General features: G+C 48.5%; 1 protein-coding gene across 1 annotated transcript in view; it reads right to left on the reverse strand.

Moving 5' to 3' along the window:
• Positions 1–1,713: 1,713 nt before the first annotated feature.
• Positions 1,714–13,500, reverse strand: part of SFMBT2 (Scm like with four mbt domains 2) — a 208,357-nt gene continuing 196,570 nt past the window's right edge. The window contains exon 21 of the mRNA XM_060159924.1: positions 1,714–6,606. Within this exon, the coding sequence (XP_060015907.1) occupies positions 6,466–6,606 (141 nt within the window). The 3' untranslated portion in view covers positions 1,714–6,465. The remainder of the gene's footprint in view (positions 6,607–13,500) is intronic.

Consider the following 13,500-nt stretch of genomic DNA (forward strand, 5'->3'; position numbering starts at 1 on the left):
ACCTAGATAGACGTAGCGCATCTGTCACTCCCAGTTTGAAGCCAGTTATCTGGCAATAAAGCAGGTCTTGAGGCTGGGTGGGAAGGTGGGGTGGTGGTCATCGTGCTTTGATCTGATTTCAGAATAACAAAGGAAGAGCGTTCTTGGAGAATCCACATGGCAGAGGGCACTTCTGACACAACCAAGGAACCACATTACATGGGATGTGTGGCAGCTCGGGCTGGGCTGACTTCCGGAAAAGGTCTCGATGAAGTAAGCCCTAGTAAATCTTTGTGGCCCATCTATTATCTTGATGGAGTATTTTTACCCACCGGTTAAATGTCCAGCCTTCACGCTGGATTCACCCAAGGTCACATCCACATACAGTATTTTATTTTATTTTATTTTTTGCAGTACGCAGGCCTCTCACCGTTGTGGCCTCTCCCGTTGCGGAGCACAGGCTCCGGACGCGCAGGCTCAGCGGCCATGGCTCACGGGCCCAGCCGCCCCGCGGCATGTGGGATCTTCCCGGACCGGGGCACGAACCCGTGTCCCCTGCATCGGCAGGCGGACTCCCAACCACTGCGCCACCAGGGAAGCCCTACATACAGTATTTTTGAATGCAGTCTTTGCACCCCCTTAAGCAGGATGCTGTCCCAGAGGCCTGGAATAAAGCTGCAGCACCAGCTCAAAGGGGAAGCAGCTTCCAGTGAACTGGGAGCTGGAAGCAGCCTTGCGAGATGGCGGAAGAATCAGAAATAGGCTTTGGGCGGCAACATGGAGAGAAATGTAGATATTGTTTTGCATTAATTCATTCAATCTAGAAGTCTGGAAGCGTGTTCGGCTTTCACTTTATTATAAATTTAGCCTTTAGATTTGTTGTCAAGGGTCTTCATCACAAGTAGAAATATGATGATCATAGGTACCGGGCCACATAATCTTGCCCTAGATGCTTCTAGAATATTTTGAGAAAACGAACAATATGCTTCCCGCTCTTGTCTGCCCTCGTCGGCTTTGTTTTGTTATTAAATCTTTACTAGGAGGCAAAGCTCCCATAATTAAAAACCAAACAAAAAAATCTATATGCAGAACTTGATTGCCAGCAGGGCAAAAGAAAATGTTTAAAGCGAAGTAAGATGCTGGAGATTGTCTGTGGTTGGAAGGAAGAATTGCTCAGCACTCCCCCACCTCCCTTCCCTAAATGCCCCTTATTTCCCTCACCTTATCTGTCCCTCGGTGATGCTACCAGAAGTAGCAGTGGGGGAGGGGAAAGGAGCATCCTAATCTGGCGACAGAGACAGAGACGGCAGGATGGGTGCAAAGATATCTCTTCCTCTTCCAACTTGGATGCCTAAGACCTATTTGTGACACTTCAGGGACAATGAAAAATGTAAATATGGCTGTTTACTTATTGTTCTCATAGACATAAAGGAGTGTTTCTACTAATACACCAGGTAATCATAAAATAACTAAACTAATGGAAAATGGGAAGGCTAGAGGCGATCGTGAGGATGTATAGTAATGTTTTAATAAAAAGAATAAACCCAAGTTCCTGAGTAAAAGGATCCAGAGCTAGCAGGTGATCTTGAAAGGTAACATAGGATTTTGAGAGCCATGGTTATTAAAACCCTATAAACATTTGCTTCCGTGTACGGTGAGAAAAAAAAAAAATCTTAATGCAAACCTTAAAAACAATATTTAATAACTTCCCACATAAAGACACAAACACCACCATAGAATTTATTCTCACTTTATTAACAACGTGGCTTACAATTTTTTTCAAGTAAAAAGGGTTTTTCATTTAGAATAAAAATTAAAATATAACTCTGATATAGATTTTCATTTATTTACATGAAAACATATATACAGAATACAATCTTACAGCAAACCACAACATGCCCTTTGTCCTGCAAATATCGAAAGTAAAAACACCAACTTTTCCCTTTTATGCACCAAAACATACACAAGATATGAATCAAATTCCAATACAAACTATTCAAACTGGAATGCAAAGCAGTAAGAGGGCTTTCGTCACAACTAGGGGTAGTTTATGCTTCTAGATATCATGCTGGTTCCCATTTTGAACAACAAATGAGATGATTTTTTTTCTGTCATTTAAAAACTTTTGTCTCCGATTGCCCATCGTAAAGTGATTTTCAGCAAATGTTTGTTAGGACTTTACTTTTTCTTCAACACATCTCTTCGGTCCACATGAAGTACCCACTCTGCCTGGTGATGTAGGTCTTGGCCTACCGGGACTCCCTGGTATCCTAGCCTTTTTTTAAACAAAACCAAGAAAGTGGAAGTCTGCAGCTCAGGAAATTGTATTATTACTGTACATCTAAACCAGAGATTCTTTTCTTAACCAAAGCCCAAGGCAGCATCATGTGTCAACACTTAGAATTCTTAGGTGAATTAGGTGGGTCTAAAATAGCACAGTTGGATCTTACCACATCGTGTCTGGGATACATATAAATCAACTCTAGTGATAAAAGCTACGAGAGTCGCCCAACGTAGAAACTCAACTAAGTTGGAGTAAAGCAATTTCCAGAAAACTCTTTAACAGAAAAAAACAAGTGAAGGAAAAAGAGAATCATTACAGTGTAATCGTTGCCAATAGAGCCTCCCTTGCTATTTACTTACTGCACCAGAGAGACACGGGCAGTATGTATGTCTCCCCAACGATTACTTTTCCCTCAAAAACTACAGATACCTTAAAATTTACTATTTTTCCCTTCAAATAATTGCACGCTTAGCCACAGCTTTCTAAAGACACAATAGTGTAGGACTTGGAGCCTAGACTCACCATCTTAACCAAAAAAGCAACCATGATGCTCAAACCACAAAGACTTAACACTACTGTTTTTATAGTTCTATCTACAGAAATAAATGCAAACGGGTGTTCGACAAAAGAAGTATGAAACCCCTAACGCTTCCAAAAAGAAGGGAGAACAGCCCTTAGAAAGGGGCGTTTGGTTTAAGATAAAAGGCAAATCTCAGAACTTGCCTGATAACAACACTCAAGATTCTGTGACACAAATTAAGGAAACTAAGACCAATCTTCAAAGGCTGATCAAAATCAACCTTCCAGAGACTTCAGTGTGGGGCAAAGGGGGCAGTGTGAAAGGCCTGAGTCATTTTAATTTACTGAGGAACGAATCAAAGCAAACACAAGAAGTCATCTTTCAAATATGATCAAATAAGGCGACGCAACCTAATAGCTGTACAGCTCAAGCACTCTGAGTCATCAAACTTTGATCACATGAACCTAATTTTAAAAGTGATGGATTTCTCCACGCTCTGCAACTCTGTGGTGAAGGAAACTGGGTTTTTGCTGTTGTTATTTTTCTTTTTAAAGCCAAGAAGTTCTTCCGGAATGGTGGCCTTTCTACGTTTCTGTTTTTGTGGACAGGATATTTTCCTCACACAGGACAAAAACAGTCAAGAGGTCAGAGGTCGATACAAGCTCCATTAGTTTTAGGGCGGGACTCAGTGATGGACTCTCAGCCTTAGAGATGAGGTGGCATTTCTGCTTTTCAAGTGATACACACCGTACATACAGACTGCAGGGTCTGCTCGGCCGGGAAGGGGAACACAGTTCTCGGGCCGTTCCCAGAGGTAATAAGCAGCCCGGTGTATGCCGGACGCAGGTACACAGAGCAGAGGACTCTGACCCCAAAGTGCTGTCAGAGAGACAGTGGGGAGACGGGAGCATCTGGGGATGAAGAGGGGAGGGGGCATTGCCAGCTGGAGTGTTTCAACCAAGAAACGTTTATCTTAGGGGCTGGGGTGCATTGGGGGCTACAGGTGTGAGAGCAACTCTTCCCGCCATAAGGGACGAAGACAGAGTAATGACACTGTAAAATGTTCCTTGAAAACTGGTCCTTTCTCTAAGGCAGAAGCTGGTGAGAGGTGAATCCTACAGAGAAATGAACACCACCTGACACTTCTGCAGCCCAAGTCCTGCTGATGTGAAGAAGCACAGACCCCCATCACAGATGTCCCCAAAGAATCTGAACTGGAGGGCAACGCTGGCAACACTCAGAGCGAAAGCATCTTCCTGCCCCTAAAATGTTTCCTGGCTCGCGGCAGGGCAGGGAGACGGCATGCAGACAGCCTTTAGGACGCTTGCCCCAGAGCCAGCTGTCCTCTGCCTCGACCGCAGCCGTCTCCCCGCCAGGCACACGCAGAGCGCATGTGGTTGACAGGGCGGATCCCACAAAGAGACCGAGCACAAGGAGAGTTCTGGGCATCTGGTCCCTTGGGAAGAGGATGCCTCCCGAGCAATGGTGGCCGCGTCTCCCCTGGGCTGCCGGGCGGGAGGCCTCCAGTTCCTCTCGGTGGGCCCCAGGGACTCCCCCTATGCCCCGGAGATCCACTTATTCCCATGCAGCACCCTCTCCTCTGGGCCATTCCTGGAACGGGCACGAGAAGGTGCCATGCATTCTGAAAGGAGGCTGCAGCCCTCACACCCCTTCATTCCCGTCCCACATGCAACGGGAAGAACTCAGCTCAAAAAGGCCACAGTGAAGGATCACAGACGCGTCAGCAATGGGAAAATGCCCCACACCATGGAAAGGATGCCCTTTCCAACTGGTTGACAGCGTTCAACTCCACGGGACTGAGCGTTTAAGGCCAAAAGCACACGGCTGAGGAGGCAATGGCGGGGAACCGAAGAGAGAAACGGGACCACAGGCCAGGCTGGGGTCCTCACGGACGCTGCCCGTCTGCACAGGCCAGGCACTGGGCCTCCCAGCAGAGGCGACCGGGCAAGCCCAGTGCCAAACGTTTAAACTTGACTTAGGATCAGCTACAGGGGCGACCACAGTCTCGACCACTAAATATATGTTTTCTCTTTTCATCGGTAACGGTGACAGAACACTGACAAAGGTTAGCCTTGGCGATGGAGCCTCTTGAAATCTGACAGGTAACCAGCCCTCACGTGGCAGGAACGTGAGCAGCTCGTCAGCCAGCCCAGGATATTCTGCCTGGGACCTGCTGGTACTGTCGTCAGAGAGAAGAGGTCAAGGTAACCACGCTCCTAGAGGAGGAGGAGGGTGTGCAGGGCCCGCTCTTCCTGGGCAACGTGGAGCCTGAGCTCCCTCACACAAGTTTAAAGAGGCATCTGGGCAACAACCAGCACAGAATACAGCGGTCCGTTTGGGCTTCAAAGAATATACTGGATCCGTCCAGGGCGCACACAGACGAAGCACCTGGTACAAAAGACCAGCTGGTCCCCGGAGCCACGCATCTCTCTACAAATGACTAGACCCACTTAATGAAAACAGCCAAGAAATGTCCTAAGCAAACCAGAGCCGGAGTGAGCTGCAGGAATTACTCTTCTTTTTCTCGCTTTGGCCAACGTGGACTCTTCCCTGACAGCAGGAGCAGGATAGGGACAGGGGCACACGTGTCAGTGCCACACGCCTAAGAGTTGAAACCTGTTACTCTACCGGAAAGAGGTCCAGGGTGATTCAAAGTCAGCCCAGATGACGGGGTCAGTCAATGGCCGAGCCAGCAGAACGTGGGGCTGCCTCCAGGGCCAGAGCCCCTCGTCACCCTGTGGTAGAGGCGTGTGCCGGGGCAGGGGTGACTGAGCAGGGCGGGGCTTGGAGAGAACCTCCTCGAGAGACCCAGTACAGTGTCCCTCTAAGGGAAGGAGCTGTTGGATCAACAGCTTCCCTCGGGTCTTTTCTCCACTCTTGTTCTCTGGAATGAAGCTCTGCCTTCAATACACAATTCAAGATGCCCCAGAGGCTAGAGGAGACCCTTCCTCACCTGGTCACAGTTAAATGAGCACATCGGAGGTTCTGTACAAAGCTGCAAGCACACCTCCTCCCTGCAGACTTCCTGGATGCCCATCTCCCTGTCATGACACCCGGCCTTCCTTCTCTGCCCAGACTTCCTGAAGTCTCTTCCGACAGGCAGAGTCCCTCCTTTGCTAACCGCCATCCTGAAACATCGCCTAGAGCTGTGCGTGAGAAATGAGTCACCATCAGATCAAACTGCAGTGACAGCTCCACGCGTGTCGACCTGAAAGAAGCATCTATGGACGTGCCTGGGAACAATCACACTAAAGCCGTCTGCAAGGCCTCCTCCTGGGTCACAACCTAAAAGACATCACCCGCGCCTTAGTTTTCAAAGAAGTGTGGGCCTTGGTTTAGGAAACCTTGTTCCGAGGAAGCTGCCTGGTTTGGGGTGGGAAAAAGGCGGGGGCGTGGTCTGCAGAGATGCACGTCCACATCTGCAGGGTATGAGCTGAAATTCACACCCTCCGGGAGCCACTGCTGCGGGTCCCGGGGTGCTTTGGAAACATGGAAACCTCGAGCAGGCTGGTGGGCAGAGGAGGCCCTTGCGCTTCTCGCCTTGTGGGGACACAGCATGTGCACCGCCTCACACGTCCCGGGAAAACGGAAGTTCCAGTCCCGGAAACCTTTCGAGACATGAGGCGCTGCGTCACCGGGACAGCGGGCGGAGTGGGTGGGGTCAGTTGGCGTACTGGGCATAGAAGGCCACCTTGACCCTCTCGATCTGATGGCATAGCTTGATGGCGGGCCCCAGCTTCAGCTCCATGCACTCCTGCACTGTGGGGAGCGTCAGCAACAGGAGCGCCTGGCCGTCGATATCCTGCCAGGAGACAAAGCCGGGTTAGAGCCCAGGCGGGACAAGGTGCACAGGGGTAGGGGGTGGGGAACACGTGAGCCACGGCGGGCTTCATGCCAGGCCCAGGGCATGGGGGCGGCTCTCGTTCCCTCTGAGCCTGCAGAGAGCGGGCGAGATGGCGACTTGGCTTGATGACTGCCTGATCTCGTGGCTAATGAAATCTTTCTGCTAAGATAACATTGGCTGCTGTGAAATTCACCAGCCTGGGCTGGAGGGGATGAAGAGCTGGACTGGGCTCTCCCTAAGCCCATCGCCTCTTGCTGGTAAGCCCCAGGCCCCCAGATCCATCCTTCCTGGGCTTTGGTGTCCTTCCTCTGCTCTGCTGTGACTACCTAAGCCCTGGAAAGGGTTCTCCAGGAACAAGAGAAACGTTCTCTCTTCCCTGCCAAGTCCTGACAGCTTACCATCAGAAGGGGTGAGAAGATGCCACAGCACGATCTTCCACAGAGGAGGACACATGTACTTGGACATGTGTGTGTGTGCGCACGTGCACACACACACACACCCCCCGCATTTACAAGCTGTGTCACCCAGAATGAGGGGTCTGAGGTCTACTCCCTGTGCTATCTTACTTAGCCCTTCTGCAACCATACCCAGGGGTCCCCACGATGGAGATATTCACTCAATCACCGTGAAACTGCATTCACCGTAGAAAGAAAGGGCACGACGGCTCAGCCCAAGGCTTTACGATCACCCCAGTGGGCTTTGCCTCTCACCAGCTTGCTTCCTGTAAGAATCGGGTTTATTTATCTAGACATCGTTTGATTGGGTTACTGAGTGTCAAGGCAACCCCTCTTCCTGTTCACCCAGGCTTCATGTTCTGGAGGAAATAAACGGGGGCCCAAGAGCCTGCATGCCCGAGGTAATGATAAAGGTCGTGGTGGAACAGGTGCAGACCCTGAAGTCGGCACACGCACCGGGCTCTCCGCCACGTGGAGAAGCAGCGGCCCGGGGCTGCCGTGAGCCACAGAGACGCAGCAGCCCCACCATCGACGCGGGCGCGCATCTCAGAGACCACGTGTCGGTGAGTTTCACACAGGCAGCTTTTTTTCTCAAACTAACGGTTTATTTAGCTGTCTTGAAAGCAACTAAAGCAAAAAAACCCAAAATGGGTATAACTGTTAGCCTTGCCTTCGAAGACTAATGTTAAGGATAAACAACACTTATCATTTATTTGATCGGTTTTGAAAGCCACCTTGATGCACTATTATCCCCTAAGACGTATGGAAGCCATAAAGAACTTAAAAAGCATCAACGCAAATGCCAGTTATTATTGTTAAATTACGGACAAGCACTGGCTGTGATGTGTGCGACTATAAGTCACGTCTCAACCAAGACTCAAACTTGACCTTGTCAAACCACAAAGTGAGCAGAGCGGCCTTGAGTAGGCCCTGAAAGCAGGAGACAAGCTCGTAAAACTGTCAAGGAATTTCTGATGCTGTATCTTTTTTCCCTTTACACGTTATTTTACATTCTTTTCACATGCTACCTATAAGACCACGAAGCAAATAATGGTACCCCGTGGCCTGGGGCCTGTTAGCTGAGTCCACTTTCAGAGCCAAATCCACATATATTCTATTGAAACTAGACCCGGAGAGTGCAGGCCAGCAACACTGGCTGATCTAATTAAGATCACATAGCTGGTGAGAGACAGCGGTGGAACTACAATCATGGTTTTCTGAAATTCAACTTTGGGGGGAAAATTGTAGCTTAGCTCTTCACATCTGCACCAGGTTGTGATGGCTATCCTTGGACACACAAATTAATTACAATTGAAAATCACCCCTAAAATATTTGTGTAACTCTCCACAGTCAGTTTCAGTGAAGGTGGCTGCCATATGCCTGCACCACACTGAGTGGAGGATGTCACTGATTTAATCACTCAGTGGGCATTTATTGAGCACCTACTAGGTGCCAGGCACCCTGAAGGCCTCTGGGTGCATCACACTGAACAAAACAAAGACTCCTGCCCTGGAGATGCCAGGAATCTTAAGGGAGGTAGACAAATAAGCAGACCCCTATGATACAGGGAACTTAATGTATGGACGTAGTGCTACAGGCCCCATCAGGCCAGGCTACAGAGCCGATCTTACAGGAGTCAAGGAAGGCTTCAGAGACTGGACAATGAGGTACTCAGACCTAGGGGACCAGTGGGAAGTATTAAGGTGAGGATGGACTCAGGGAACACAAGTGGTTCATCAGTGCATGGAATTCAAGGGGCACAGGGAGACACTGAAGGCAGAATTGAGATGGGCCCAGACAGGAACTGGGGACTTATTTTGGAGATGTGTGATAAGTAGTCACTGAAGGACGTTAAGCAGATAAGTGACTTTATCAGGTGCGTTTGCAACCTAATATTGGCCACAGGGTATCAGAATGAATTAGGCGGTAGGGTGGGGAAGGGATGAGAGGCTGAAGGCAAGGACCTTTATTAGGAGGTGGCAACCTGAGTCTGCTGAGACAGCGCGTTGGCCAGAACTCGGCTGCTTCCCGTCGGATGCATTAAAGTTTACTGTAAAGCAGATAAACCAACCACAAACCAGGGGGGAAAAGCCTGCTACGTAAACAACTGACAAAGGATGGCAGCAGTATCCAGAATACAGAAGGCGCTACTACAAATCAATAAAAAGAAGATGAACTTTTTTTTTAAATTAGGCAAAAACCATGAGTAGGTATTTCACAGATGAAACAAAAATGGTGAAAAATTTAAGAAAAGATGCTTAACCTCATCAGGAATCAGGGAAGTGCAAATTAAGCCCACACGACAATATAATTCTATACCCACAAAAGTTAAGAAGTCTGACAATATTAAGTGTTGACACAGAAGCCTCTGCATGACGAGTAGAAAGGTACATTCATACGCTAGTCTGGGAAACATTTTGGAAATCAAACAAGAGCACGATAAACACAAAATTCAGAGTAGCGTTAACTGCCAGTGGAAATAAAGGGGAGTGTGAGAGGGAGGCTGGCCTTGGTACATGCAGCCATGTTGCAAAGTTCCTGATTCTTCCTTGGGCTAGTGGCTTTCATGGGTGTCCCTTTTATTAATAGGCCCCACATGTACAAACAGTACATATGCTCCTCTGTAGGCACAAACTAGTTCTCAATCAAAGCATTTCAGTGCCTCTACATCTCTGATGTGAATTGGTATTTCTCACTGGTTTTCTTTCTGAAGTGAAAGTTTCTACACTTTCCTGACACACCACAGCCAAGGAAAGAGAAGGAATGCCCTCCTAAATTCATGGATCTTAATTTCGGGGGAGGTGTTATAAGCCTTTTAAAGCTGTTTTCATGTCTTTGCCAAATATTTATTAAATTATTCATATGTCAGACCCCAAAGGAGATGTGGGAGATACAAAATGAGTGAGACTCGGCTTCCTCCTTCTGCAGCGGGGAGCAGAAACACCTGCGCAAGTAGCTACCACCAGCAAATTTGGAAAGATAACCAGAACCAGAGATGGGCCCTGGGACACTCGCCCCGGCTGGGGGAGCCAGGGTGGCCTCACGTTTGATTGACTGCCTTGCGATAAGGCAAATCAATGTAGGCATGGGGTTTTGTTTTCCCCTGCTCTATCCTCAGCACCTAGAAAAATGCCTGCCGGGTACATAATAGGTGCTCATTAAACATTTGCTGAATAAATAAATGGGAAGAATTGGCCTCGGTAAACTTAAAAGTCAACAGAAGGGTAAAAGAAAAGGGTAAAAGATGGAGAAAAGGAGGTGAGGAGCAAGACAGGGGTGGGGATTAAGAGCCCCCAAATAGGCAATATTTTGAAATAACTATAAACGTAATATAACCTTTAAAAATTGTGAATCACTAGTTGTACACCTGACACTTACACAATATTGTGCGTCAACTGTACCTCAATAAAAGTTGGTTTTTTTTTAAAATAAAGGAGAGGGTAAGAGAGAATCTGGAAGGTGAACAGAAGTGGAGGAGAAAGAATAGGGTATTCTTGGGCTACCTTAGTCTGTTCCGGCTGCTATAAAAGAACACCATGGGATGGGATGGTAGCTTATAAACAACCAACATGGATTTCTCACAGTTCTGGAGGCTGCAATTCTAAGATCAAGTAGATTCAGTGGGGTGTCTGGTGAAGACCTGCTTCCAGGTTCATAGACATCTCGCTGTGTCCTCACAGCAGGGAGGAAGCTGTCTGAGGTCTCTTTTTTTTTTTGCGGTACGCGGGCCTCTCACTGCTGCGGCCTCTCCCGCTGCGGAGCACAGGCTCCGGATGCGCAGGCCCAGCGGCCACGGCCCACGGGCCCAGCCACTCCGCGGCACGTGGGATCCTCCTGGACCGGGGCACGAACCCGTGTCCCCCGCATCGGCAGGCGGACTCCCAACCACTGCGCCACCAGGGAAGCCCTGAGGTCTCTTTTTTAAGGACACTGATCCCATTGTGAGGGCCTCACCCTCATGACCTCCCAAAAGACTCACCTCCAAATACCATCACACTGGGGGTTAGGATTTCTACATGTGGGTTTTGGGGGAGACATAGACATTCAGTCCGTAGCACAGACACCACAAGCAGTGTCAGGAGGCTCCTGCAGGGCGAGCTGTGCCGTCTGTCGGGTGAGCTGGAATGTACCAGAATGCACCGCCCCCAGTGCTTCCTGCGAGGTGCCTCAAGCAGGCTGACAGGGACCAAGAGTAGCTCCTTTAAGTCAAGTCCTCAGTTCCCGAGGGCTCCCTACTCTCTTATGGGAAGCAATGAGGACGATGACAGGGAACTGACTGAGCTGCATACAGCCTCAAAATAAAAACTCACATCCAGTGGGGAGGGGGGTCTCCAAATCCCCAAACAGAAACTCAGAGATGGTCCTTCAGTTTGTCTTTTCCAGGGCAGAGAGTGGGAGTAAACGCAGTGTTTATGGAGCGTTGAGGACCATGGATTCCTTCCCATACGGCCCAAGTGCGGACCCTGGGGGATCCACAGCGCCTTAAATCAACCACGAAGACACGCCGGTTTACATACGCACAGAGTCTGATCCACTTCCATAAATGACTCCCCGAACTCTGACCTCCTGCCTGTTGGGACAAATGTGCTTGGTCCCGCGGTCCTATAATTGATTGTGCAGTCAGCACCAGGGTGGCTGCTGCTATCAAATTCCAAGCTCATCGGAAGAGTGACTTCGAGAAACACAAGATGCATTTCCAAGAGTGCGGCGCAGCGTTCAGAAGCGCACAACGGACACGCAAGGATTCCCAAAATGATGAGGTGTCGTAAAATATGCCTGAGATAAAGTGGGGCCTCAAGATTAAGTGCTAAAACTGCCAAATTACTTTTACAAAGTTGGATAAGGAATCTGGGCTCTTTCCCAAGACACTTTTTGGGAAAACACGTTGTTTGGACAGGTAGCATGACTATCAGCTACGCGGACCACGGCCCTGCTCTCCAACCTCGCAGCCAGCAGCTGCTCTGGGGACCTCAGCTGTAAGCCCACCTCCCTCACCTTCCTGAAACGACCCCTCGTGTGTGCTCTGGCTCAGCTGACCCGGCCTCACTCCCGCAGTCGGCATCGCCTTCTACGGCCTGATTCTAGGCTATATCTTCCCAGATTTCTCTGCCTACAGCTGCGTCCTCTCCTGCACCGAGGATGACACTGTTTCAGTCTCTTATGTGCTGCTGCCAGCTGCTGATGTGTCTGTTGTCCCCAGTCGATCGGGAGCATTTAGAATTGCAAGCATCTTACCCCCCTTTGTCTTCAGGCAGCTTTTAATAGAGTGCCTTGCACGTAGGTTATCTGTAAATTTTTGTTGAGTTGAGGAGAGATCTTACACATCATCGGCTAACAGGAAATCAAGGGCTTTCTCAATGATTCACCTCCTCCGACTTGGAGAAACCTGAGCATCAGAAGGTCGTGACCTCCCATTCCACGCCCACAGTGCCCAGCACCACGCCAGCACACATGTAGGTGCTCGGCTGACGGCTGATCCTTGGAAGAGCGATGGGAGATTTAGAAATGGCATTTAAGGCAAGGAGAACACAGGCTGGGGCATCTGCGAGCTTCCTCAAATTTCCTAGAACTGGGGTTCCCGGCATGGAGAACTAACCTGCCCTTTATTACGATGGATATATTTCAGCCCCCTGTCTTGGAAACTCTGGATGAGAATGCTAAAATGGATACAGCTCAGGGGTACTCAGCATTTTTACAAAGGCAGAGAGGTACTTGTCTGTCAGATGCCAGGCTGGCAATCTAAAAATGTGGTTTAACTAGAAATAAGAATGGTGTATTTAAAGGGAGAGTTAAACAAAATTAGCAAGAAAATTCCACCTGCTGATTGCATCATTAGGTTTTTTTTTCTTTAATCTATAAAGGTGTGCAAGTTATAGAAGGACCAGCCAACTGTAGTTTGAGTTCTGCAGAATTATCTTAGCAAATGAGTTGGGAGAAATAATGCGCTAAATTCCAACTACTGGAGTGAAGTCAGGCAAGTCACCACTGTAAGGAGTGAAAAACTGAGGGGGCGGGGGGACCCCCCCCTTATAATCCCTCTCATCGTAGCTTTCGTTTTGGTTCCAAAGAAGTTATTTTTTTCATTGATCATGTAGTTACAGACCTCACAGTTGATTTAATTTTTAGAAATATGCTCCCATATAATTCAGAATGGCTGGTAAATCACTTGTTCTGTTAAATACAGAATTACCATAAATGGACTACTCATTTTTAAGAAATGAAATAAGATAAAATACAGAACATAAACGTTATACTTAGTACATGGGAAGATCACATTTATTTTGATACAGAGGTCAGTTTAGGAGTTGGTGGTTCCTTAGAGGGGATATTCAGGGCTTGCAGAAATAGAAAGAGGAGGGAATTAGTCTAAATGTGGATTACACCTGAAGCATCCTG

Source organism: Lagenorhynchus albirostris, chromosome 1 (assembly GCF_949774975.1).
Source record: "Lagenorhynchus albirostris chromosome 1, mLagAlb1.1, whole genome shotgun sequence".
Classification (NCBI taxonomy): Eukaryota; Metazoa; Chordata; class Mammalia; order Artiodactyla; family Delphinidae; genus Lagenorhynchus; species Lagenorhynchus albirostris.